This window comes from Astatotilapia calliptera, chromosome 7 (genome assembly GCF_964374335.1).
Source record: "Astatotilapia calliptera chromosome 7, fAstCal68.1, whole genome shotgun sequence".
NCBI classification, from domain to species: domain Eukaryota; kingdom Metazoa; phylum Chordata; class Actinopteri; order Cichliformes; family Cichlidae; genus Astatotilapia; species Astatotilapia calliptera.
This window is the reverse complement of record NC_137428.1, coordinates 852,501-878,687: the sequence shown is the minus strand read 5'-3', so window position 1 is coordinate 878,687 and position 26,187 is coordinate 852,501. Positions and strand designations below refer to the sequence as shown.

The following is a 26,187-nucleotide window of genomic DNA, read 5'->3' as shown; positions in this document are numbered from 1 at the left end:
CCACTGACACTAAACTCTCGTGGAGTCCTGAGGGCGGAGGAGGACCTGACGGAGCACAGGTTTCGTCTCCAGCTGCAGTTGTTGTGCCAAAAAGTGATTTCCAATGTTTTTGTGTATTTTTTATGTGTAATATCTTTACGTATGTTGGTAAACGGACAAAGAGCTTTTATACAGAATAAAATTATCTTCATAACGCTGTGTTATTGTACTGACATTGTAACCAATCCGCTCCTTTATCCCCACTTAAAATGTTTTTACTGAACTGTCGTAATGTCGCTTCTGTCCTCTTGGTCAGCTTACTCTGACAAAAGACGTTTTTAATGTTAATGAGATTTGTTTTAACGGCATAAATAAAGGTTCTATAAAAGTCGCTGCCAAAAACTGATCGCAGCTTCTACACGGATGTTGTTTGTGGCTCCAGATGACTTTATGTCATCCATAAGCGATGCATTTGACATGTTTCACATGTTATAGCCCAACAAGTTACTTATAGCAGTTTGATACGAGCAATCAGTTTTTGGCGCACCGTAACAGGGGCTTCCACGCGTGACTGAGCCATCAGCGCGCCTCGGCTCGGCTTTCACTCTGCTGCCCCTCAGAAGGGCTGAACATCTGGCAGCTCGTGCACAGTTAGCGCGAGCTTACACGTTTCCTTTGTTGTGCTACAGTCAGAGGCAACACCACGGTTACTGTTACCACACAGAACAAAGACGCGCGCCACCATCAGGCTGTGGAACATGTTGCCATGTTCACTCTGACCCAAGAAGTTTCAAATCGTCATGTTTTTAAAAAGTATCCCATTACTTTTGTAGTTAGATTCCTTCTTGCTGCTGGCAACACGAACAGTTTCTCTTTGTTTTTTAAGAAGAGTTGCCTCGTGCCCTTTCACCCACACCGAGTGTTTCCTAGAAGCCGTTCCACCTGAAACTCACCTGAAAGTCACCTGACACGCGTCTGTGGGCTGACGCGCACTCCACTCCGCAAACATTCACGCACACATTCTGCATTTCATGTAAATGAGCGGAGCTTGTTTTGTTCCTGGAGACTGGATTAAAGTGTGTGATGTCACCGTGCGCGTGCGCGTGCACGCGAGGGGTTGTTCGGGAGCTGCAGCTGAAGCAGCGACAGAAAGCGAGACTGCACCGCGCGACCGGCCGCTCCTCTCCAGCCCGAAGTAAGTGTTTGTGCCCATACTTCTGTTTTCACACTTTAGGTTGATTCTGCTGCTGCGGCTCATCGGCGACGCGGCGCGACGCGCTTGTTTGCTTGTTTGTTTAGCTTCAGTTTAATCTTGTTGTTTGTTTACTCTTGAATGTGAAGGAAGGAAAGGCAGCAAGGGATTAAGGAAGGAGCCGAAACAAAGACATGAGACAGAAACGGGAGCGAAGGAATCAGAAGAAAGACAGGAAGCGGAACGAAAGCTCGTTTTACTCAAAGCTTTACGTTTTTGACTCGTCTGGAGCGTCTCTCTCCAAGTCACCTGTGTGCGCTCTGATTGGCTGCGGGCAGGTGAGGGGTTCGTGCGCGCGGCCTCCGGTCGGCCTCCGGATGCCAGAATGAACCCCGAGATCCAGGAGGAAGTTCTCCTGATGTCGCCCCTGCTCCTGAACCAGAGGGAGCATCCCACTGCTTTTCTTTGTTTTCTGATGCAAATACGTTTCCATTCAGGGCGGGGGGCGGAGGGGGCTCCTCGGGGGTGGCACAGAATCTGTGTTAGGCTTTAGAGAAATGAAACCAGGCTAGAAGAGGCTTTGTTTTGGGCCAATGAATCAGTATTCTTTTGAGGGGAACTCTAAAGAGCTCATTCAGACGCTGCTCGGTCGCCCCCTCCCTCCCCCTCCCCCTCCTCCTCCTCTTCATTGATGGGGGGCAGACTGGAGACCTGCTGAGAGCCGGTTCTCTCCTCATAAAAGGCCGCAGGAGGAGCGAGAGGAGCAGGATTTGCTGTGCCAGCTGACATGTGAAAGAGGACCATTGCTTTAATGGAGGCTGAAAGAGGAGTCTGTCATCTCGCAGCACAATGACAGCAGCGAGGGAGAGCAGGGCCTTCTGGGTAATTGACTCTCTCTCTTTGGAGGCTGCTCTCCATTTGTCCCCCGAGCCGACGGCTGCTGTTGCTGTGTGATGATCGCTGCCGTCAAACACCAAAGGAACGTGCTAATCCTGCAGCACACCACAGATACGTGCAAAACAACAGCCGAGTGTGTGTGTGTGTGCGCTGACAGCAGCTTCTGCATACATTAGCCCACTTTCATAATCCCACTGCTGCTGCTCTCACTACAATAGCCAGATTACTGGGCTGAGGCGCTGTGATACGGGAGGAGGTGAAAAGATTTGGTTTGGTCTGAATGTTTGAACCATCTGGCTCGATGACCCGCGTCCAGGCTGCGGATCAGCACACACACCACAACTCAACTCACATTCCTGTTTCAGCACAGACAGAAGTCCTGCTTTTCCAGCTCTTTGTATTTTGGCTGTGGATTCGTGTCTCTGTGATTCTGTGTTTGTGTTTCTGCGTAGTTGCTCTCGTGCTTCTTTGTGGCTTCGCTGTAGCCTTTCCGTGTCTCTGTCTCACCGCGTGGCTCTTACTCGATCGGCTGCAAACATTAGAAACAAATGGAAGGTGTGGTTGTTCGTGGCAGCGCGTCCAGGCCTCTGCCTGCAGGGTGTCCACCTCTTTCTCACTGCTTGTGTTTGACTGACGTTGTATTGTGATGAATAATGTGTAAGTGTGAGTGTGTTTTTGTTTCTGCAGAATGCGAAGTTTGTTCTCAGTGACGCTGCTGCTGCTCCTGGCCCTGACGCTCACCGCTGAGGCCAGCAAAAGAGCCAAACATCACAAAGGTGTGGCTGTCCTTCATGTTCTGTCACCACACCGGGAAAGTCAAGTTTCTCTTCTTCTTCTTTTGTTAAAAAAAGTGCATTCCCAGGAATGCCTGTCACCACAGCAGGCATGCACTCAAGTAAAGCATTAAAGGTTAACGAGCATGAAAAACAAGTTTTTCCTGTCGGAAAACATCCAAAAAACGCTCTTACCAGTTTTCATCTTTAAATTCCAGACTAACTCAGGCAAAGCTTTCCCTTCTGCTTTAGTAATGATCTTTGTGTAAATGACTGGAATATAGTGACTGTGAAGCATTCAGTCCAGAGAGCTGCTGGAGACTAAAGAGGAAAAAGTTTCACGAAATGGACAAAAACACAATAAGACGTGTTTCAGGTGCAGCTGAGCTCGGCTGTCAACAGATTTGTTTTTCTCAGCGTCTCATGCTGATGTACAGGAGCTCTCCCCATACGGAAAAGAAATAGTAAAAACTTATATGTGATTACTCATGAAAGTGGCCACTTTCTCATTACTTTCATATATTGTTTTAGGAAGTATCCAAAACATACAAGTTTCATTATATAATTTTTCAAGGGATCTTATATCTGGTTTCACTCTTGTATGCTTTTCATACAAGTTTCACACAAGACAGATACAAACTTTATAAGATTCATATATATCTTTTCCATATGGGTAAGCTCTCACTCTATTTAAATATGACATTTGATGACCTCGCTGCACTTTAATGACGGTATAAAGCCGTGGTTTGACCACCACTGGGATAGTTTCCGGGTTTTTCCAAGACTAGCTGCACAGGCAGCGGGCTGGAATACAACAGGAAACAAAAATCTGTTTGAGATCATAAAGCGATGCAAATGCAACGACCTGCAGAAGCTCACGTTAACATCCAGCTGAAGCAGACAGTGATGTTGTTGCTGTGAGCGGAGTCGTTTTCATCACAGCAACGATGTGCAAACGTGTCTGAGCGGGCCGTGGCGGTTTGGAGACAGGTTTCCTCCCACCAGGTGACCTGACCTGTGCAGAGGGTGAGAGTGTTGCAGGTTCATCCTCTGGGCAACTATTTGCTCACTGCAGCTATTTGCAATCAGTTGATGACGGTGCAATCACAGATCATTCCTCGTCACAAGTCCTAGTTTTATTCCAGTGTGACTGAGCTATAAAATCCCTCCTCACCTCACGCTGTCAGCACAAAACAAACATCAAAGAAAGAAACACTCTTCAGATTCAACAGAAACGTCTTTTAAGAGGCAGAAAAGCTAAATTTATCAGAGTGTTCAGTTATCCAGGTGGAATTAAACCACAAGTACAAACCTGTTCTTCTCTTTAGCTGAAACAAAGCAAAATGTTCTGCATGAAAACATTTTATGAGGCCACAAAACGTGAAACAGAAAAATGGCCTCCGGTGTGTTTAAACCATGTTGTATCAGCGTGTTTGAGCCGCTGCAGGTGTCTGACCGACTCTCTGCTCAGCAGGCAGGCATGACAAGTCCCGGACGACCTCCGAGTGCTCCCCTGCAGAGACTCGGTACGGGAAGTGCATACCTGAACACGGAGACTGCGGGGACGGTGTGAGAGATGCCACCTGCAAAGATCGCACCGACAAGATTCCCTGCAAGATCCCCTGCAACTGGAAGAAGGACATCAGTAAGACTCCACACAGCTGACACCACACAGGGCAGAGCTCCTCCGGATGGTCACAGGGTGGAGCTCAAGACACAAACTCTAACATCTACACATTTACACTCGGGGTTCGCTGCCCTATTAAACGCTCTGAATTTATCTCCAGGACATGATTTCTCCTCTAAAAGACAAAAAGCTCCAATAATGCATTTTATTGTCTTTGATTTAAAACAGTCAAACTACTCTTTCAAGGATGTTTGATATAAAGGAAGGTTGGAGATTGGCCTATAATTAGCTAAGACTGCTGGGTCTAGAGATGCTTTTTGAGTAAAGGTTTAACTACAGCCAGCTTGAAGGCCTGTGGTACATAGCCGATTATTAGAGATAGGTTGATCATATTTAAGATCGAAGCATTAATTAATGACAGGACTTCTTTGAGCAGTTTTGTAAGAATGGGGTCTAAAAGACACGTTGATGGTTTGGAGGAAGTAATTATTGAAGTTAACTCAGTATTCTTAAACTTAGTTACAGCGCTTTCAGAAAGACGTCTACTGTGATCAAGTCTACTCCCCACTGCTGTGTAATCAATTATTGTAAATGTAAATGTTATCAGGAAATGATCAGACAGGAGAGTGGGTGGGTTCTGACAACACCCCCGAATGACTTGGGGGTGTTGATTCATTTAAAACAACATAATCATCCTGCTGCAACCAGGTTTCTGTCAGGCAGAGTAAATTGATCTGTTGATCAATTATTAAGTCATGTACTAACAGAGACTTGGAGGAGAGAGACCTAATATTTAATAATCCACATTTCACTGTTTCACTCTTCGGTGCAGAGGTGGATCTTTCGTGCTTCTCCAAAAATATTTCATATTTCTTACTAAAATCACTGAATGACCCTGTGAAGCCATGAAATAACCACCAGGAAACTCAAATGTTTCAAAACGGGTGTTTATTGAAAGAAAAGATTCAATCTCATTTTGAATAAATGAGCTGTAATTGTATTATTTTTTCTACATTTGGCATTTTTGTGACTTTATTCAGGTTTTATAGAATAAAAGAAAAATCCCACTGATGATTCAGAGAAGTCAAAAAGTCATGTAAATGTGCCAATCAATGAAAAATGAATCAATTTAAATGAAGCTGGCAGCGATGCGTCTGGGAGGCAGAGGGGGGAACGTGCGGCGGCTTTGTGGGTTCAAAGTTCAAATCTTCTTTCAGGTGACTGCAAGTACAAGTTTGGGCTGTGGGGAAACTGCGACGCCACCACCAACACCAAGACCCGATCAGGGACGCTGAAGCGAGCGCTGTTCAACGCCGAGTGCCAGGCCACCGTCAAGGTGTCCAAACCCTGCTCCCCCAAAGTGAAGAAGGTCAAAGGTGAGAGTCCTCAGTAACCTTTAACAGTCACTGCAACAGACGACGACACGATCAAGTCACGTGTAGCTTCTGATGATGCTTTCGTAGCAATACTGTGCAGCACCGTCGTGATAAAAATAAAAAAGCCACGTTGAGCTCAGACGCCACCAACATCGAGAAAATGGAGGAGGAGCTTAATGATGCCGTTGGTGTGCAGTCAGAGGCGGATCCTTCACTCTTATACAGAGACGAAAGGTTTTAGAAAGGATTTCAGGCGAGTAAAGCAAAGAGAACATTTGACTTTGTGTTTGTAAAGCAGCCACAAGATGCCAAAAATCGCTGTTTCTGCAAACCTGATCAGAATCTCTGAGCGTTTACAAAAACTACACTGAAGTTCTGAAGGAGGCAGGGCTAAAGGCCAGGTGAAGGTGGCTCACCTGGTTCAGCTGGAAACTCACGTGCACAAGGCTGCAGTTTCCACGTTATACTGTCAGATAAAGACTCAACAATAATACTCTGAAAACCAGCAGGAGACAAAAAAGTTTATCTAAAAAAGGAGTTTTTCCTTCCCACTGTCCTACTTGCTCATAGGAGGTCGTATGATTGTTGGGTTTTTCTGTGTGTATTATAGTAGCGTCTACCTTACAATACAAAGCACCTTAAGGTGACTGTTGATGTCATTTGGCGCTAAATAAATACAGTGGAGCAAAAAAGTATTTAGTCAGCCACCGATTGTGCAAGTTCCCCCACTTAAAATGATGACAGAGGTCAGTAATTTGCACCAGAGGTACACTTCAACTGTGAGAGACAGAATGTGAAAAAAAATCCATGAATTCACATGGTAGGATTTGTAAAGAATTTATTGGTAAATCAGGGTGGAAAATAAGTATTTGGTCAATAACAAAAATACAACTCAATACTTTGTAACATAACCTTTGTTGGCAATAACAGAGGTCAAACGTTTACTATAGGTCTTTACCAGGTTTGCACACACAGTAGCTGGTATTTTGGCCCATTCCTCCATGCAGATCTTCTCGAGAGCAGTGATGTTTTGGGGCTGTCGCCGAGCAACACGGACTTTCAACTCCCGCCACAGATTTTCTATGGGGTTGAGGTCTGGAGACTGGCTAGGCCACTCCAGGACTTTCAAATGCTTCTTACGGAGCCACTCCTTTGTTGCCCGGGCGGTGTGTTTTGGATCATTGTCATGTTGGAAGACCCAGCCTCGTTTCATCTTCAAAGTTCTCACTGATGGAAGGAGGTTTTGGCTCAAAATCTCACGATACATGGCCCCATTCATTCTGTCCTTAACACGGATCAGTCGTCCTGTCCCCTTGGCAGAAAAACAGCCCCATAGCATGATGTTTCCACCCCCATGCTTCACAGTAGGTATGGTGTTCTTGGGATGCAACTCAGTATTCTTCTTCCTCCAAACACGACGAGTTGAGTTGATACCAAAAAGTTCTACTTTGGTTTCATCTGACCACATGACATTCTCCCAATCCTCTGCTGTATCATCCATGTGCTCTCTGGCAAACTTCAGACGGGCCTGGACATGCACTGGCTTCAGCAGCGGAACACGTCTGGCACTGCGGGATTTGATTCCCTGCCGTTGTAGTGTGTTACTGATGGTGACCTTTGTTACTTTGGTCCCAGCTCTCTGCAGGTCATTCACCAGGTCCCCCCGTGTGGTTCTGGGATCTTTGCTCACCGTTCTCATGATCATTTTGACCCCACGGGATGAGATCTTGCGTGGAGCCCCAGATCGAGGGAGATTATCAGTGGTCTTGTATGTCTTCCATTTTCTGATGATTGCTCCCACAGTTGATTTTTTTCACACCAAGCTGCTTGCCTATTGTAGATTCACTCTTCCCAGTCTGGTGCAGGTCTACAATACTTTTCCTGGTGTCCTTCGAAAGCTCTTTGGTCTTGGCCATGGCGGAGTTTGGAGTCTGACTGTTTGAGGCTGTGGACAGGTGTCTTTTATACAGATGATGAGTTCAAACAGGTGCCATTCATACAGGTAACGAGTGGGGGACAGAAAAGCTTCTTACAGAAGACGTTACAGGTCTGTGAGAGCCAGAGATTTTCCTTGTTTGAGGTGACCAAATACTTATTTTCCACCCTGATTTACCAATAAATTCTTTACAAATCCTACCATGTGGATTCATGGATTTTTTTTCACATTCTGTCTCTCACAGTTGAAGTGTACCTCTGGTGCAAATTACTGACCTCTGTCATCATTTTAGGTGGGGGAACTTGCACAATCGGTGGCTGACTAAATACTTTTTTGCCCCACTGTAAAGTTGAATTGAATTAAAAACCTGTTTCTTACTCGTGCTCCAAGCATCTGAGCTCTGAGCCATAACGCCGTCTCCCAGAGATCTGATTGGTCAGTAGGTGTTGCTAACCTGAAGCATTAGCTGCTGAGGCCGGTCGGCAGCACCTTCAGATTCAGACCTGATGATAAAACCTGATCTTCCTCGCCTCCACCAGAGCAAACGTGCGGGATTCATCATGGGGAACGATGTTGTAACATGAATGTCTGATGCTTTGCTTCCTCAGGCGAGAAGAAGTCCAACTGAAGGATGTACCGCGACAGAAGACGGCGGCGTTTCGTCCTCTTCCTCAACGATCGTCTTCCCTCCTTTGAATACACAAAATGAGAGACTCCTCCAAAACACATCGACCGCCTCTCCTTGCTTTTGATTCTTGTTTTTCTGGTTTCTGATTTGATGTTTTTCTGGATTAAAGCTTTTCCGACACTGTCCCGCTAGATGATGAGAATAATCCTCGTAGCTGATAGTTTGTTAACCATTACACTGAGATAGTCCTAAAGCTTGTACAGTAGCCACCTGTGAATTCAGACTAAACTGGACGCTGGTCCTCACGGGATCGTCACGAGTTTGTTTGTAGGCGAGTTTAGTTTTAAAGAATCTGAGAAAATCCTCTATGAAATCTATTTTTTAAACTATAGATTATTGTTGCTGCAGGATGAAACTGTACAAATAAGCAAAATAAAGACTGTACATTGCTTTGGTGAAGACTCTGGCGTGATTACTGGTGCACAGACACGATGCTGTCATAATAATAAAAGGTTCGTGCATATTCAAGAACGGGGTTCAGTTTGGAGGCACAAATCACAAGCTTTGTTCACTACAGGAACTCAGTGACCCGAATCTTTAAGCAGACAGATCGACTTCTCCACATTTAAAGTGTCGGTAAGTTCTCCAGGAGTTCCTCAGGGTTCTATTCTCGGTCCTCTACAGTTTCAACTAAAAACACAAAAATCTGCTTTAACTCTGCTTCTGGTCTCCACCAAGCAACCTCTGAGGCAACCAAAGTCCACTAGAGGCTCCAGCAGAGTCATAGACTTTCATGTTAAAACTTTCTACCAGAAATAAGCATGTTCACAGCCTTAAACGTGTTTCTTAGCAGTAATGACGCTGTTTTATTTCCTTTATTGTGCTGCATCTACCAAACACTTTCTTAATAATAAAGATGAACAGTAGCTGCAGCCTTGACAGCATTTATGCCTTGTTACATCAGTCACTGCTCATTAAACACATCATGGAGAAGCAGCAGGAAGTAGATGGATTAATTAACTACATAAACATCAAACATTTACAGCCCAAATTGTGATAAGAGGCCATGTCATCTGAGCTGGAAATGGAGACATGATGGCATTATCTGCTTTGATTTAAGGACGTTTTGCACCACCGGCTGTTTGTCAGACCAACCACTGAGCTGCAAGGATGGAAACAACCTTTTGTTCGCATTTGTTTTGCCCATCTTAAATCTCCTTCTACATTTAGATGGAAACCTGCGATAGGACCAAACTCCATGAAAGGAAAGCAAAAAGCCAGCTGCCAAAAACAAAACAAAAACGCACCAGTGCTGTTACAGCCGCCTGCAGCGGCAGCGCAGGAGGCTGCAGAAGGTTTTTCTGAAGGTCACGTTGCACAGGGCATAGCAGCCGGGGTTGACAGTGCTGTTCACGTAGCACAGCCAGTATCCTGTGGTCCACAGGGCGTCAGGAATGCGGCAATGGCAGAAGGCAGCAACAACGGCCATGACATTGTACGGCGTCCAGGTGAGGACAAATACCAGGATGATGGCCAGGATGGTCCTCGTGACCCTCCTCTCCCTCGCCATCACTCGCTGCCGCCTCCTCTCATGTGAGCTGATGTCGGGGCAGGAGGAGAAGACTGCCGAGGCCGCCCTGTGGAGGTCAGCGTTGAATGAGTCTTCAGATTCAGTCTTGTTGTGGTCTTCGTCTCCGGTGGGTTTGACAGCAGTTTGAGAGGGATGCTTCTGAGGAGACAAACAAGCCACCTTCACTTCTTTTCATCAGGCGGCCTTACAACCAATCTCTCTATTTGGATTGAACAGGGAGCCAATATAGTAGACACATGCTCTCTTTGCATTCTTTGTCCATTCTCTTGCCTTTTAGACTACAGCCATCTTTGGGAGGTAGAGCAGGTCATCTTAGAGTCATTTAAATGACTCCAAGGTTTCCTTACAGTGTCACTGAAGGCTGAAGTAATGCTATCCAGAGGAAGCGTCTGGCTTCATAAGGCATTTCTAAGATTTAGTACAATAACCTCAGTTTGATCTGAATTAAGAAGCAGAAAGTTAGCGGCCATCCAGGTCTTTATGTCTTTAAGACATTCCTGCAGTTTAACTCATTGGTGTGTGTTATCTGGCTTCATGGACAGATAGAGCTGGGTGTCATCAGCATAGCAGTGTAAATGTATGCTATGTCTTCTAATGATGCTGCCTAAGGGAAGCATGTATAATGTAAACAGAATTGGTCCTAGCACTGAACCCTGTGGAACTCCATAATTAACCTCAGTGTGTGAAGAGGACTCTCCATTTACATGCACAAACTGGAGTCTATTAGATGGATATGATACAAACCACTGCAGCACAGTACCTGTAATACCTACAGCATGTTCTAATCGCTCTAATAGGATATTATGGTCGACAGTATCGAACGCTGCACTGAGGTCTAGCAGGACAAGCACAGAGATGAGTCCACTGTCAGAGGCCATAAGAAGATCATTTGTAACCTTCACTAAAGCTGTTTCTGTGCTGTGATGAGCTCTGAAACCTGACTGAAACTCTTCAAATAAACCTCTGCAGATGATTTGTTAGCTGTTTGACAACTACTCTTTCAAGGATGTTTGATATAAAGGAAGGTTGGAGATTGGCCTATAATTAGCTAAGACTGCTGGGTCCAGAGATGCTTTTTGAGTAAAGGTTTAACTACAGCCAGCTTGAAGGCCTGTGGTACATAGCTGATTATTAGAGATAGGTTGATCATATTTAAGATCGAAGAATTAATTAATGGCAGGACTTCTTTGAGCAGTTTTGTAGGAATGGGGTCTAAAAGACACGTTGATGGTTTGGAGGAAGTAATTATTGAAGTTAACTCAGAAAGATCAATTGGAGAAAAAGAGTCTAACTTAACATCAATGGTACTAAGAGTAGCTGTAGATAATATTACATCTGTGGGATGATTACTGGTAATTTTTTCTCTAATGATAAAAATTTTATTTGTGAAGAAGTTCATGAAGTCATTACTAGTTAACATTAAAGGGATGGTTGGCTCAACAGAGCTCTGACTGTTTGTCAGCCTGGCTACAGAGCTGAAGAGAAACCTGGGGTTGTTCTTATTTTCTTCAATCAGTGATGAATAGTAAGATGTTCTGGCTTTGCGGAGGGCTTTCTTATAAAGCAGCAAACTATTTCTCCAGGCTAAATGATGATCCTCTAAATTTGTGACACGCCATTTCCTCTCCAGCTTACGAGTCATCTGCTTTAGGCTACGTGTTTGAGAATTATACCACGGAGTCAGGTACTTCTGATTAGAGACCTTCGTTTTCACTGGAGCTACAGTATCCAGAGTCGTACGCAGTGAGGAGGTGAAATTATTAACAAGATGATCGACCTCTGTTGCAGTAGCGTTCAGATAGCTGCTCTGCTCTGTGTTGGTACAGGGCATTGAAGATGATAACAGTGGGTGGATTATATTCTTAAACTTAGTTACAGCGCTTTCAGAAAGACATCTACTGTGATAAAGTCTACTCTCCACCGCTGTGTAATCAATTATTGTAAATGTAAATGTTATCAGGAAATGATCAGACAGGAGAGGGTTTTCAGGAAACACTGTTAAATGTTCATTTTCTATGCCATATGTTAAAACAAGATCTAGAGTGTGATTAAAGTGGTGGGTGGGTTCTTTTACATTTTGAGAGAAACCAATTGAGTCTAATAACAGATTAAATGCCATGTTGAGGCTGTCATTTTTAGCATCTACATGGATGTTAAAATCACCCACAATAATTATTTTATCTGAGCTCAGAACTAAATTAGATATAAAGTCTGAGAAATCAGACAGAAACTCTGTGTAAGGCCCAGGTGGACGATAGATGATAACAAGTAAGACTGGTTTCTGAGTTTCACAGCTGGGGTGGACGAGGCTAAGCATCAGGCTTTCAAATGAATTAAAAGTCTGTCTTGGTCTTTCATTAATTAATAGGCTGGTGTGAAAAATTGCTGCCACACCTCCCCCTCGGCCTGTGCTTCGAGATTTCTGGTAGTTAGAATGACTCGGGGGTGTTGATTCATTTAAACTAACATAATCATCCTGCTGCAACCAGGTTTCTGTAAGGCAGAGTAAATCAATTTGTTGATCAATTATTAAGTCATGTACTAACAGAGACTTGGAGGAGAGAGACCTAATATTTAATAATCCACATTTCACTGTTTTACTCTTTGGTTCAGATGTGGATACTGTATTGTTCTTTCTTTGTAATTGTTTATGTTTAAGTTGTTTGTTGCTGGTTTTTAGTTTGTTTTTTGTCTTTTTGGAAGCTGACACAGTCTCTATGGAGATGGGTTTTTGGGGGGGTAGCAGGAGGAGAGAAGCTGCAGAGAGGCGTGTAAGACTGCAACTCTGCTTCCTGGTCCCAACTCTGGATAGTCATATTTTGGGGGGATTAATAAATTTGTCCATATTTCTAGAAATGAGAGCTGCTCCATCCAAAGTGGGATGGATGCCGTCTCTCCTAACAAGACCAGGTTTCCTCCAGAAGGTTTGCCAATTATCTATGAAGCCCACATCGTTTCTGGGACACCACTCAGACAGCCAGCAGTTTAAGGAGAACATGCGGCTAAACATGTCACTCCTGGTCTGATTGGGGAGGGGACCAGAGAAAACTACAGAGTCCCACAAAGTTACACATCGATTCAATATTGATTTTAGTGACCTCCGATTGGCGTAACCGGCTGTCATTACTGCCGACGTGAATTATGATCTTACTGAATTTACGTTTACCCTTAGCCAGCAGTTTTAAATTTCCTTCAATGTCACCTGCTCTGGCCCCTGGAAGACAATTGACTATGGTTGCCGGTGTCTCTAGCTTCACATGTCTGAGAACAGAATCACCAATTACCAGAGTTTGACCCCCGGCGGGTGTGTCGCCGAGTGGGGAAAAACGGTTAGACACATGAACGGGTTGGCGGTGTACCTGGGGCTTCTGTTTAGGACTATGTTCCTCCTCACAGTCACCCAGCCGCCCTCTTTCCCCAGCTGCTTGGGGTCTGCCGGGGAACAGCTAGCGGGGCCTACGCTATCTTCGGCTGCACCAGCTACAGGGGCCTGGCTAGCTACGGGTGAATGAAGGGTGCGAAGCCGAGTCTCCAATTCAGTAATCCTGGCCTCCAGATTGAGAGGCTGAGGAATAACCTCCAGCACTGTCAGAGTGCTTATTTACAGTCCTAATATCATCTCTTTTCCTCCATAACCTCCGCTCTGACACAAATGTGCTGCAGTGCAGTCACAGATCTGCCATCCGAGTTCCTCGACCCTCCGAGCAGCAGCCCGGACTCTCAGCCAGCCTCCAAATATTTATGCAGAGCTCATTAAAGTGGACAAAATGCCGCGTTTCCTCCTCCGCCTCATAACGATATCATTTTAAACACTAATAAGGAGCTCAGGATCACTCGGCTGCTGTGCTCAGATCAGCTTTATTAATGTCAAAAAAGGCATTTTGTTTGTACCCACACATTCTGCAGCCTGTAAACACTCATAGATATATAGAACAGAAATATGCTTTATTGTGGAAATCCAGGTGTTCCAGCAACAAAGTGACAGGAAGTTGGAGCGTTCAGAAATCGGAAGACACACTGCTGCATGTGAAGGCCCAGCTCAGTGAGCTCAAAGAAATAACTGGAAGAATGATAAATGTCTAAAAATGATCATAATGTGAAGCCTCGCAGCGAGGTCACTGCTCCTCTAACTAAACATGTGACACAATGTGCAGGAAAGTGCAGGACAGGTAAAGATGCCATGGGAACACCAGCCCATCCACATCAACGGGTCAGCAGCTTCAAATTCCTTGGAGTCAACATCACAGAGGACTTCTCCTGGACCCTCACACAGACACTGCTATCAGGAAAGCTCGCCAGTGGCTTTACTTCCTGAGGAGGCTGAGGAAGTTTGGCATGAACGCCAACATCACCTCAAATTCTTACAGGTGTGCGATCGAGAGCTTGCTGACGAGCTGCATCACAGTTTGGTACGAAGCTGCTCAGCCAGCAGCCAGAAATCACTACAGAGGGTGGTGAAGGCAGCAGAGCACATCACTGGCACGAGGCTTCCTGCCATTCAGGACATTTATCTCCAGCCTCCATCATCAAGGACCACAGCCACCCAGCACATCAGCTGTTCTCCTTGTTACCATCTGGCAGATGTTACAGGAGTCTGTCTGCTCGGACTACAAGACTAAAAAACAGTTTTTACCACCAAGCCATACGACACCTCAACCACAACACTTAAACACACACACACAGTCCACAGGACGCACTCAGAAGCTACCTGCAGCTTCACAAGTACTCTGTATAATCTGCACTGGTCACTCCACTTTATTGTCATTGATATTTATATTTAAAAGTGCAATACTGTAATTTTCTGCTGCTCATTCCTGTGCAATATCCCATCTGCCCCCCCTCACATTCCTGTTTAAGATTTTCTTAATTTAATCACTAGTGTACATATATTTATACATACAGTCAGTTAACTGAAAATCTCTTTTTCTTTTACTACATCTTATTAATATTTTGCTCTTTTCTATTTTTCTATATATTTTTTATTATTTTATTTTATTTTTTCTACTATACCATGCTGCTGAGTGACTGCTGCTCATCAAATACATTTCATTGCGATGTTGACCCTGTGCTAATTTGCATATGACAAATAAAACTGAAAACTGCTAGCGAGTTGGCTATGAGCTAAGCTAAGCTAGCGAAACCCTAAAGACGAAGCGAGTAAAGTGCGTGAAGATATGAAAAGCGAAGTTATCTATACGGTTTTTAATAAACTGCTACAAGAACACCACTGTGTGTTGGAACAGGAACAGGAAGTGATACTCTACCGCAGAGAGTGAACAGGAAGTGACAGCGCCCCCTGACAACAACATTAGAGACGGTAAACAGATGAAACACATCCTTACCCAGTGTCTCCAGCTACTCTCGGCCTGCGCTGTATCATCTGGACTTCTACATGTCTTCTTCTTCCTTCTGGTCTTTGGCGTGCAGGACTGGAGCTGGTTCGGGGTCAGGTCTGAGCAGGGGTCACTCGTCCCCATGCCTCGCCGCCTCAGCAGGAAGTCTTTCAAGGAGGGACTGGAAGCCCTGAGAGCACCCTGGTTTGGCATGAGCACACTCATTCGGCTGTAGCTGGCAACTGACAGGCGGCTGTAGAGGCCGATCATGATGATTGCCGGCAGGTAAAAGGAGGGAAGAGTCGTCCCCATAGTAACAGCAGGGCTAACAAGTAGACGGATGTAACACTGATCGTGAGGGACGACGCGCCCGCCCTTATCTGTCTGCCAGGACAGGATGGCGGGAGCCCAGAGAATGAAAGAAAGCAGCCAGGCGGCAGCAATCATCAGGCACGCCATCCTGCCCGTCCGCCGCACTGGGTAGCTGAGCGGTCGCGTCAGGCAAAAGTACCGATCCAGACTGATGAGCAGCAGGTTCAGGACCGAGGCGCTGCTCGCCACGTAGTCAAGGACGAGCCACGCGTCACATAGCACGGGGCCCAGCAGCCAGCGGCCCTGCAGCTTATACAGCGTGTACACGTTCATGGAGAACAGGCCGATGATCAGATCGGCCACCGCCAGGCTCAGCAGGAAGTAATTGTTGACCATCTGCAGGTGACGGTTCACTTTGATGGACAGGATCACCAAAGTGTTGCCGAGAACGGTGAGGATGCTGAGGGAGGTGGTAACCATGGCAATGAGGACCAGCTGAGCGGTGCTGTACGGATATGGTGGTGAGAGCGGAGGCACACGGGAGGTGTTGACGGAGAGGCGGAGCAAAGTAGGCGTCGGTTCCATGTTTCCTAAAGTCACACACAAGAAGACTTTGAAATTATTGAACTGAAACGAGATCAAAGTGACCACAAAATAATAACAAGTGTTAAAACAGAAAAGACAGCGTTCCTTAAATCAGTCAACACTGAACCGTCAGCCTAGTGTGTGAAATTCAAAGAGTTCCTGATGTACTGGTTATTTTCCCATCAACTCAGGAGATAAAGAGCAAATCAAAGAAGCGAACATCAAATGGTCATCAATGGATGTTAATGACTTTTACTAATATAATTAAAAGAAAGAACTTTGTATACTTGCCCTGAAAATGAATCAGTATCTTCCTGAGAATGATTTCCTCTTCCTCACAGAAGCTGTTTTATTGCAGCTCACACAGAAACGATGAAGCTAAACAGTTTATACGAAGTTCTCCTCGTGCAGGATTTTATTTTCTTGCAGCAAAAACTGAAGATGTTTGAAGTTTATTATAAAGATCTCGTTACATTTAATGCAAAATGTTGAAACTCCTGTGATCATTCCCAAACCTCAGTTTGGACCACATGAAAGATTTAAATGTGCAAAAGGAGCATTCATGTGGAAACGACGGATAAATGTGACAAACTAACGATGAGCTGCAGCTCTGATCAGATACAGTCACAGCTGTGTCACACTCACATCGACATTTACCTGCTCGAGGTGCAGCTTTTGCACTTCTGTGTTATTACCTTGGTAAAAGTACTTTCACTTCAGAGAAATTTCCTCCAGCTCTGAGGAACTGACTGAAAAACACGTTTAAGCCTTCAAAATAAAAGCAGATTTCCTGACAGAATGAACCGGCAGGAGTTGCTGCGAGCGCGTTCAGAGGTTCGGTCCAGCTCACCGGGGGTGTTGGAGCTGCTCAGCTTGCCGCTGTCTGCCTGTCCATCAGTCCATCTGCAGCAGTTTACATGCAGCCTCCGTCCTGACGTCATCAGATGTGGGATGTAATGACACATTAGAGAAGATGAGCCCAGCTTCAGTTACCACCACACGGGTTTTAACTTCATCTTCCTCCCAGCATTACCGTTAGTGAAGACACTGCAGCAGGCACAGAGAAGCAAACGGAAACCTCCAGCACTGTCAGAGTGCTTATTTACAGTCCTAATATCATCTCTTTTCCTCCATGTTATCTGATTAACCTCCGCTCTGACACAAATGTGCTGCAGTGCAGTCACAGATCTGCCATCCGAGTTCCTCGACCCTCCGAGCAGCAGCCCGGACTCTCAGCCAGCCTCCAAATATTTATGCAGAGCTCATTAAAGTGGACAAAATGCCGCGTTTCCTCCTCCGCCTCATAACGATATCATTTTAAACACTAATAAGGAGCTCAGGGTCACTCGGCTGCTGTGCTCAGATCAGCTTTATTACCGTTTTCCTCGAGTGCTTAAACACAGTCCTTGAAACTATGCCTCGTATTCCCCAAACAGTAAACACAAATCCATGACGTCTCACCATATTTCCCAAACATCGTGTTATCAGGTTGAAATGCAGCTCTACACTCAAAACCATTCACCCTGCTGAAAAACCAAACTTTGCCACAGACAGCACACACAAGGCCTCAAAAACACACACACAATAACATAGTCGTACACATTGAACACAAAAAATGCAAACAATGTACAGACGTAGACAAAGGTGGTACCCACAATGGTCCCAGAAATAACTTTAATCTGACAAAAGTAATAATAAATAAAAATTCTATTAATCTTAACCAATGAAAGTTGGACACTGCTTTTCAACCATGCTTCAAATGAATTATTTAAAAAATAAATGCATGAAACAGGCCTGGACAAAAATGATTAAAGGTAAAGGATATAAGACCATCTCCAAGCAGCTAGATGTTCCTGTGACTACAGCTGCACGGCATTCACAAATTTCAGATCCATGGGAGCCAACCTCCCTGGACGCAGGAGGGAAATTGAGATGGATAATCCGAATGGTAACAAAAGAGCGCAGAAAGACTTCTAAAGAGATCCAAGCTGAACTTCATGCTCAAGGAACATCAGTGCCAGATCGCACCATCCGTCGTTGTTTGAGCCAAAGTGGCAGGCGTCGCCTCGGCCTGGAGGTGCACACGACATAAGGCTCTAAAGTAACTCCTCGGAGTGACCACAGGAACGGTTCATAGTGTTCATAGCTCAGGGAAATGGGTGTGCTCTTTGGAAAGTGGCATTATGCTTTTGAAATTTGGCTTCATTAGATTGCTTAAACACTATAACCAATCAAGAAAAACTGTAATCCCAAAGAAGGCATTTTTACCGCCTACCCACACATCCTGAAGCCTGTAAACACTCATAGAAATATAGAACAGAAATATGCTTTATTGTGGAAATCCAGGTGTTCCAGCAGCAGAGTTACAGGAAGTTGCAGCATTCAGAAATCAGAAAACTGCTGCATGTGAAGGCCCAGCTCAGTGAGCTGCCCTCGTGGTTACTGCAGGACTTCATGTTTTAATAATGAAGCTGACAGGTTATCCCAGATAAATGCACCGCGGACATCAGCTGGGCTTCGAACAAGGCTTAAATCATCGAGTCAATAAAGAAAAGATGCAACAAATCTGTGAGCACGAACAAATAAAACCACAGATGAAGTTCCATCTCCATAGAGACTGTGTCAGCTCCCAAACAGACAAAAAACAAACTAAAAACCAGCAACAAACAACTTAAACATAAACAATTACAAAGAAAGAACAATACAGTATCCACATCTGAACCAAAGAGTAAAACAGTGAAATGTGGATTATTAAATATTAGGTCTTTCTCCTCCAAGTCTCTGTTAGTACATGACTTAATAATTGATCAACAAATTGATTTACTCTGCCTTACAGAAACCTGGTTGCAGCAGGATGATTATGTTAGTTTAAATGAATCAACACCCCCGAGTCATTCTAACTACCAGAAATCTCGAAGCACAGGCCGAGGGGGAGGTGTGGCAGCAATTTTTCACACCAGCCTATTAATTAATGAAAGACCAAGACAGACTTTTAATTCATTTGAAAGCCTGATGCTTAGCCTCGTCCACCCCAGCTGTGAAACTCAGAAACCAGTCTTACTTGTTATCATCTATCGTCCACCTGGGCCTTACACAGAGTTTCTGTCTGATTTCTCAGACTTTATATCTAATTTAGTTCTGAGCTCAGTTAAAATAATTATTGTGGGTGATTTTAACATCCATGTAGATGCTAAAAATGACAGCCTCAACATGGCATTTAATCTGTTATTAGACTCAATTGGTTTCTCTCAAAATGTAAAAGAACCCACCCACCACTTTAATCACACTCTAGATCTTGTTTTAACATATGGCATAGAAACTGAACATTTAACAGTGTTTCCTGAAAACCCTCTCCTGTCTGATCATTTCCTGATAACATTTACATTTACAATAATTGATTACACAGCGGTAAAGAGTAGACTTTATCACAGTAGATGTCTTTCTGAAAGTGCTGTAACTAAGTTTAAGAATATAGTCCACCCACTGTTATCATCTTCAATGCCCTGTACCAACACAGAGCAGAGCAGCTATCTGAACGCTACCCCAACAGAAGTCGATTATCTTGTTAATAATTTCACCTCCTCACTACGTACGACTCTGGATACTGTAGCTCCAGTGAAAACTAAGGTCTCTAATCAGAAGTACCTGACTCCGTGGTATAATTCTCAAACACGTACCCTAAAGCAGATGACTCGTAATCTGGAGAGGAAATGGCGTGTCACAAGTTTAGAGGATCATCATTTAGCCTGGAGAAATAGTTTGCTGCTTTATAAGAAAGCCCTCCACAAAGCCAGAACATCTTACTATTCATCACTGATTGAAGAAAATAAGAACAACCCCAGGTTTCTCTTCAGCTCTGTAGCCAGGCTGACAAACAGTCAGAGCTCTTTTGAGCCAACCATCCCTTTAACGTTAACTAGTAATGACTTCATGAACTTCTTCACAAATAAAATTTTTATCATTAGAGAAAAAATTACCAGTAATCATCCCACAGATGTAATATTATCTACAGCTACTCTTAGTACCATTGATATTAAGTTAGACTCTTTTTCTCTAATTGATCTTTCTGAGTTAACTTCAATAATTACTTCCTCCAAACCATCAACGTGTCTTTTAGACCCCATTCCTACAAAACTGCTCAAAGAAGTCCTGCCATTAATTAACTCTTCGATCTTAAATATGATCAACCTATCTCTAATGATCGGCTATGTACCACAGGCCTTCAAGCTGGCTGTAGTTAAACCTTTACTCAAAAAGCATCTCTGGACCCAGCAGTCTTAGCTAATTATAGGCCAATCTCCAACCTTCCTTTCATATCAAACATCCTTGAAAGAGTAGTTGTCAAACAGCTAACAGATCATCTGCAGAGGTTTATTTGAAGAGTTTCAGTCAGGTTTCAGAGCTCATCACAGCACAGAAACAGCTTTAGTGAAGGTTACAAATGATCTTCTTATGGCCTCTGACAGTGGACTCATCTCTGTGCTTGTCCTGCTAGACCTCAGTGCAGCGTTCGATACTGTCGACCATAATATCCTATTAGAGCGATTAGAACATGCTGTAGGTATTACAGGTACTGTGCTGCAGTGGTTTGTATCATATCTATCTCATAGACTCCAGTTTGTGCATGTAAATGGAGAGTCCTCTTCACACACTGAGGTTAATTATGGAGTTCCACAGGGTTCAGTGCTAGGACCAATTCTGTTTACATTATACATGCTTCCCTTAGGCAGCATCATTAGAAGACATAGCATACATTTACACTGCTATGCTGATGACACCCAGCTCTATCTGTCCATGAAGCCAGATAACACACACCAATGAGTTAAACTGCAGGAATGTCTTAAAGACATAAAGACCTGGATGGCCGCTAACTTTCTGCTTCTTAATTCAGATCAAACTGAGGTTATTGTACTCGGCCCTGAAAACCTTAGAAATATGGTATCTAAGCAGATTCTTACTCTGGATGGCATTACCTTGGCCTCCAGTAACACTGTGAGGAACCTTGGAGTCATTTTTGACCAGGACATGTCCTTCAACGCACATATTAAACAAATATGTAAGACTGCTTTCTTCCATTTGTGCAACATCTCTAAAGTTAGAAATATCCTGTCTCAGAGTGACGCTGAAAAACTAGTTCATGCATTTATTACTTCCAGGCTGGACGACTGTAATTCATTATTATCAGGAAGTCCTAAAAACTCCCTGAAAAGCCTTCAGCTAATCCAAAATGCTGCAGCAAGAGTCCTGACAGGGACTAGAAAGAGAGAGCAGATTTCTCCTGTTTTGGCTTCCTGTTAAATCCAGAATTGAATTCAAAATCCTGCTCCTCACATACAAGGTCTTAAATAATCAGGCCCATCTTATCTTAATGACCTTGTAGTACCATATCACCCTATTAGAGCACTTCGCTCTCGCTCTGCAGGCCTACTTGTTGTTCCTAGAGTATTTAAAAGTAGAATGGGAGGCAGAGCCTTCAGTTTTCAGGCCCCTCTTCTGTGGAACCAGCTTCCAGTTTGGATTCAGGAGACAGACACTATCTCTACTTTCAAGATTAGGCTTCAAACTTTCCTTTTTGCTAAAGCATATAGTTAGGGCTGGACCAGGTGACCCTGAATCCTCCCTTAGTTATGCTGCAATAGACGTAGGCTGCCGGGGGATTCCCATGATGCATTGAGTTTTTCCTTTCCAGTCACCTTTCTCACTCACTATGTATTAACAGACCTCTCTGCATTGAATCATATCTGTTATTAACCTCTGTCTCTCTTCCACAGCATGTCTTTATCCTGTCTTCCTTCTCTCACCCCAACCAATCACAGCAGATGGCCCCGCCCCTCCCTGAGCCTGGTTCTGCTGGAGGTTTCTTCCTGTTAAAAGGGAGTTTTTCCTTCCCACTGTCGCCAAAGTGCTGCTCATAGGGGGTCATATGATTGTTGGGTTTTTCTCTGTATCTATGAAGCGCCTTGAGGCGACTTATGTTGTGATTTGGCGCTATATAAATAAAATTGAATTGAATTGAAGTTCTGGTGCAGACTGACATCGGTACAACTTCTGCTGTTAACCCTTAAGAACCCAGACCTATTTCTACTTTCATGTAAATTACGGGGGTTGTAAGTTATATCAAATGAATCATATATAACACATTTCTGAAGTTTTTTTTGTAATAGCTCCACCCACTACCCCAGATCTGAAATGTCACATATGCGTCACATCGGGCATACAAGGTACATTTGTTCCATATTTAGAAAGTAATTCTGTAAACACTTTCTTGCTTTTAAAAACAGAATTTCCTTTTTATTGTCAAATTCTTAACATGGATAATGATGGTAACACTTCTTGGTTTACTTCAACAAGCTTCTTGGAAAAAAAGTAAAATAAATCAGCCCAGTGTTGGAGGTACAACTCGAACTCTCTCGGGTGGTGGAGGTGGTGATGAGATGTTTTGTGATGGGCCCCCCTGTGTGATTTCCAAAGGATCAGGCCTGTGGCAACTTCTGCCTGGAAGCTTCTTTCTTTCAGTGGCTTTTGGACACAAGTAGCTTGCAGTCACGACGGTAAATCAACCATGCGTTGACAACACCGAGCATGATGGCAGGACAGGTGGAGATACCACCTCCGTGACTTCATGTGGTATTGTACCTTGCAATGCAGGCGTCAAGCAGGTCGATACCCCCCATGAATGTGTTGTACTCCACAATGTGTGGCCTTTTGACCTCAACAAATGCCTTGCCCGATTTGCTCCAGCGACGGACTGTATCTTGAGGCTCAGTTGCACAATAGGATGAGATGAGGGTAACAGATTTGTTGTCATACCTCTTCACAATAACCATGCTCTCCTCCTTAGTCACCCTGGCATCAACAGATCCTCTGCCTTTTTTCATCAAGACTTTTTTCATCTTCAAGCTGACGACCTGCTAAGCGATTTCCACGAAGTGTTCCTACAAAGTAGATCTGTCGCTGAAGAAGTGTGAGCACAAGTGAGGCTGAGGAGAAGACGTTATCAGCAAATCTTTGTAGTTTTGCTCAGCTGGCAGAGTTTCACACAACTTCACCACAACATCTCCTCCAATCCCAACTAAAGTCTTCTTCCCAGTACCACCTTGATAAACAACAAAATCATGGAGCATACCACAGGATGAGCACCGGGCCCAGGTTTTCAATCCCCAGGGGTGGGGCTTTCCCTTCACATACTGCCTGATTGGGCCGTGTGTCCCTTGAAGGGTACCTTTTGCTCATCAACAGAGTTGTACTCCTCTGGGACGATATCCAGGCATTGTTTGCGAAACATTTCAAGCCATGGACGGATCTTCCAGCACTTGTCTTCTGCATCTCTGTGTAATAAATCTGTATTGTCAGTGAAATGTAGAGACCCCAACAGGGTTTGAAATCGGTTGCGGGACATGTTATCTGCTACCATAGGACACCTGGTGTCATTTTCCCAGTATGCTCGATTTCCAGGCATTTGGCATAGACCCATCCTCAGAGACCAATGAGTATTTCTAGTTCTTTGACAGCGGTATTTACATTTCTCAGATGGTTGGAGTTTTGTACACTGTATAAATTTGTTTGTTCCATTAACAACAGCAGCATATCATCTGTGATGAAGTTTTTGAAGTTCTCCAGTGGAGTGTGGATCTCATCTGGAGGTTTGGCACAGGGTCCCTTGAATGTGATCTCAGGGGCTTCGAACATCTTCTTTCTCCAGGAGAATTTTTGTCCTTTGATAGCTGCCTTGGGCTGCCCAGTGAGAATATGGCTTGAATGTGGCTCTGTCTCAGAATCACTTGAATCACAACTGTCTGAATCACTGGATTCATCACTCTCCACGTCTTTGTGGGGGATGTAATTAGGGTCACCAGAATCTTCATCTGAGCTACTTTCACATCCCTCATACTCACTGTCCTCTGCAGTGATAAACTCCAGCGCATCTTGAACACTATGTTTTTTCCTTTTATTCATTCTACAAAAGAGTGAAAATGACAAAAAAAAAAAAAATGGGGGGTAACTGAAAAACGCCTCGACAAAGTTAAAGTAAAGTTCCATCACAAATTCAGGTAATTTAATAAATTAGTTATGCTTGAATTTAGTTAAATATGACTGAGAATTAACAACAAAGAATACGTTTACTTAAAATAACTGAATGAGCTAAACTGACTAAGCAAAGGATCAGTTTGTCTTTTTGTGACAAATATGTCACATCACCTTTTTCAAGAAAATTTGAGTTTAATGCCCGATGTGACATATTTGTCACAGCGATATTTAACAAACTGATCCTTACGGAGCCCCGCAGGGGACATGGGAGAAAAAAAATTAAGACGGACTTTTGCGAGATCTCGCAAAACTAACTGAATTCCAACAATGGCGGCAGCTACTTAGTTGTAATGTTACTCTTTCTGGGTCACAAAATACATATAAGATATTTTGAGGCTTGAATGTAGTTGTGTAAACATCAGATACCTGCTCGGTTTACAAGACATCACATATTTGCAAAAGTGCTCTGACCTGACACCCACTACCTCGAAGCTAACGGGAGGTCGAGACCTATTACAGCCGGGAGGAACACCGCTTTCCCGGCACATCGTGCCTCGACCTCCTGGTCGGCTTCGAGCTGGTGGCCTCCGAAGAATGCGGCTAAAACTTTTGCGAGATCCCGAGTTTGTTTTGCGAGATCTCGCAAAAGTCCGTCTTAATTGTTTTTTCCTCCCATGTCCCCTGCGGGGCTCCGTAGATTCTAGATCAAATTGTTTCAGAAATATTACCAAACTAGGTTACAAGTGACCTATGACATCTTATCTAAAGTTTAGAATTGCTGAATGAGTAAAAGCTTACCTTTGCAAAAAGAAAAGAAAGTTTTTAGAATTAGCATAGTGGTCTCATTAGCTAACCAGGCGGACCAAGACTTTGAAAATGGTGTCTTGAACACCCAGAGTGCCTCGAACACCCAGAGTGCCTCACTTGTCACATGACTGAACTAGTTTGTGCAGTAGACGTCACTTAGGGACTTTATTAGTTAAAAGTTAAACCATTATAGTTTAACTTTTGGGTGGTGTAATATGGGTGGATGACGTATCTGCTGCGTGTTTGTGATGCAGTGAGCTGAAGAAACGAGGAGCACAGAGGAACTCTCAAAGCTCTTTAATTACATCTAAAAGTCAAAGCAAAGAGTCACGTTAGCGCTGTACAAACTCCACAGTCTGACACACAGGTACCGATCGGACTCACACCGCTGCGCTATTCACATCCACCCCCCCACCCTGATCTCACACACACACTCTAAAATCTTCACTGATCAAGTAAAAAGCCAGGAGGAGCATTCAGAGTCTCGCCTGCAGAGTAAAAGCTTCAATAAAAAGTGTCATGAATCCCAGAGCTCCACTCAGCACCCCCACCCACAGCCCCACCTTAAAATGCCATCAGTACATGAACTTCTAAGCACACGTGGAAACAAAAAGGACAGCTGGATGCTGCAGGAAGGAAAAGTTGCGCTTGATCACAAAAATTCAAGTTTTCTTCTGCAGGATTTTGAAGGATGAGGAAAGGTGTGTGTGTGTGTGTGTGTGTGTGTGTGTGTGACCACTCAGACATCTTCCACTACAGGAGCTCGGTGACCCGACTCTTAAAGCTGACATTTAAAGTGTGGGTAAGTGCTCGAGGTGCTCCTCAGTCTCTATACGAACAACATGAGCTGCACCAAACAGCAACGTCCACACCAAGACCTGCAGTTCCTCTGACGTCCAGCAGAGGCCTCACACACTCCTAACGTCTACAGCCTGACAGACAAACTGTTCTGGTCTCTATACATCACTTCCCCTTTGTAACACCTGTGGGGCAGGGCTCTATAACTCACCTGTCTTAATTGGAGAAGGGCTTGTATTATTAGGGGTGTGGCCTCTGGACCAATAACATGGCTGCTGTGAGGTCACTAACAGGCTGTCCAAGAACACTGAGTGAAATCTGAGGG

General features: G+C 44.2%; 3 protein-coding genes across 12 annotated transcripts in view; 1 reads left to right on the top strand and 2 right to left on the bottom strand.

The window, feature by feature from the left end:
- Positions 1-657: 657 nt before the first annotated feature.
- On the top strand, positions 658-8,867 carry mdkb (midkine b). Of its 7 annotated transcripts, none has more exons than XM_026172337.2 (5): positions 658-1,174; positions 2,756-2,844; positions 4,316-4,486; positions 5,686-5,844; positions 8,389-8,867. In XM_026172337.2, exons 1-5 carry the CDS (start codon positions 1,017-1,019, stop codon positions 8,406-8,408), a joined length of 597 nt encoding a protein of 198 aa, XP_026028122.2. In that variant the 5' UTR covers positions 658-1,016; the 3' UTR covers positions 8,409-8,867. The 7 variants fall into 7 exon arrangements, with proteins under 7 accessions (XP_026028122.2, XP_026028121.2, XP_080159444.1 ...); XM_026172336.2 differs by having other exon boundaries at positions 940-1,174; positions 4,313-4,486; XM_080303318.1 differs by lacking the exon at positions 658-1,174 and adding an exon at positions 1,231-1,509.
- On the bottom strand, positions 8,387-17,337 carry chrm4b (cholinergic receptor, muscarinic 4b). Its single transcript, XM_026172334.2, has 3 exons — positions 17,080-17,337; positions 15,342-16,234; positions 8,387-10,137 (listed from the first exon to the last, which is right to left on the bottom strand). Exons 1-3 carry the CDS (start codon positions 17,192-17,194, stop codon positions 9,724-9,726), a joined length of 1,422 nt encoding a protein of 473 aa, XP_026028119.2. The 5' UTR covers positions 17,195-17,337; the 3' UTR covers positions 8,387-9,723.
- Positions 17,338-25,346: 8,009 nt separating this feature from the next.
- Positions 25,347-26,187, bottom strand: part of ambra1b (autophagy/beclin-1 regulator 1b) — an 18,938-nt gene continuing 18,097 nt past the window's right edge. For all 4 annotated transcript variants that reach the window (XM_026172330.2, XM_026172329.2, XM_080303314.1 and 1 more), the window contains one exon: positions 25,347-26,187. This exon is cut by the window's right edge and continues 1,980 nt beyond it. The gene's annotated coding sequence lies outside the window, so the exon portion shown is untranslated.

Coding starts and splice junctions, on each gene's coding strand:
- mdkb (XM_080303315.1), top strand. CDS start 2,349: ATGTTTGAACCATCTGGCTCGATGACCCGCGTCCAGGCTGCGGATCAG. Junction 2,845..4,312: donor AAGAGCCAAACATCACAAAG/GTGTGGCTGTCC, acceptor CTCTCTGCTCAG/CAGGCAGGCATGACAAGTCC. Junction 5,845..8,388: donor CAAAGTGAAGAAGGTCAAAG/GTGAGAGTCCTC, acceptor TTGCTTCCTCAG/GCGAGAAGAAGTCCAACTGA.
- chrm4b (XM_026172334.2), bottom strand. CDS start 17,194: ATGTGTCATTACATCCCACATCTGATGACGTCAGGACGGAGGCTGCAT. Junction 16,235..17,079: donor GAGCAGCTCCAACACCCCCG/GTGAGCTGGACC, acceptor GTGTGACTTTAG/GAAACATGGAACCGACGCCT. Junction 10,138..15,341: donor AGAGTAGCTGGAGACACTGG/GTAAGGATGTGT, acceptor TTGTCTCCTCAG/AAGCATCCCTCTCAAACTGC.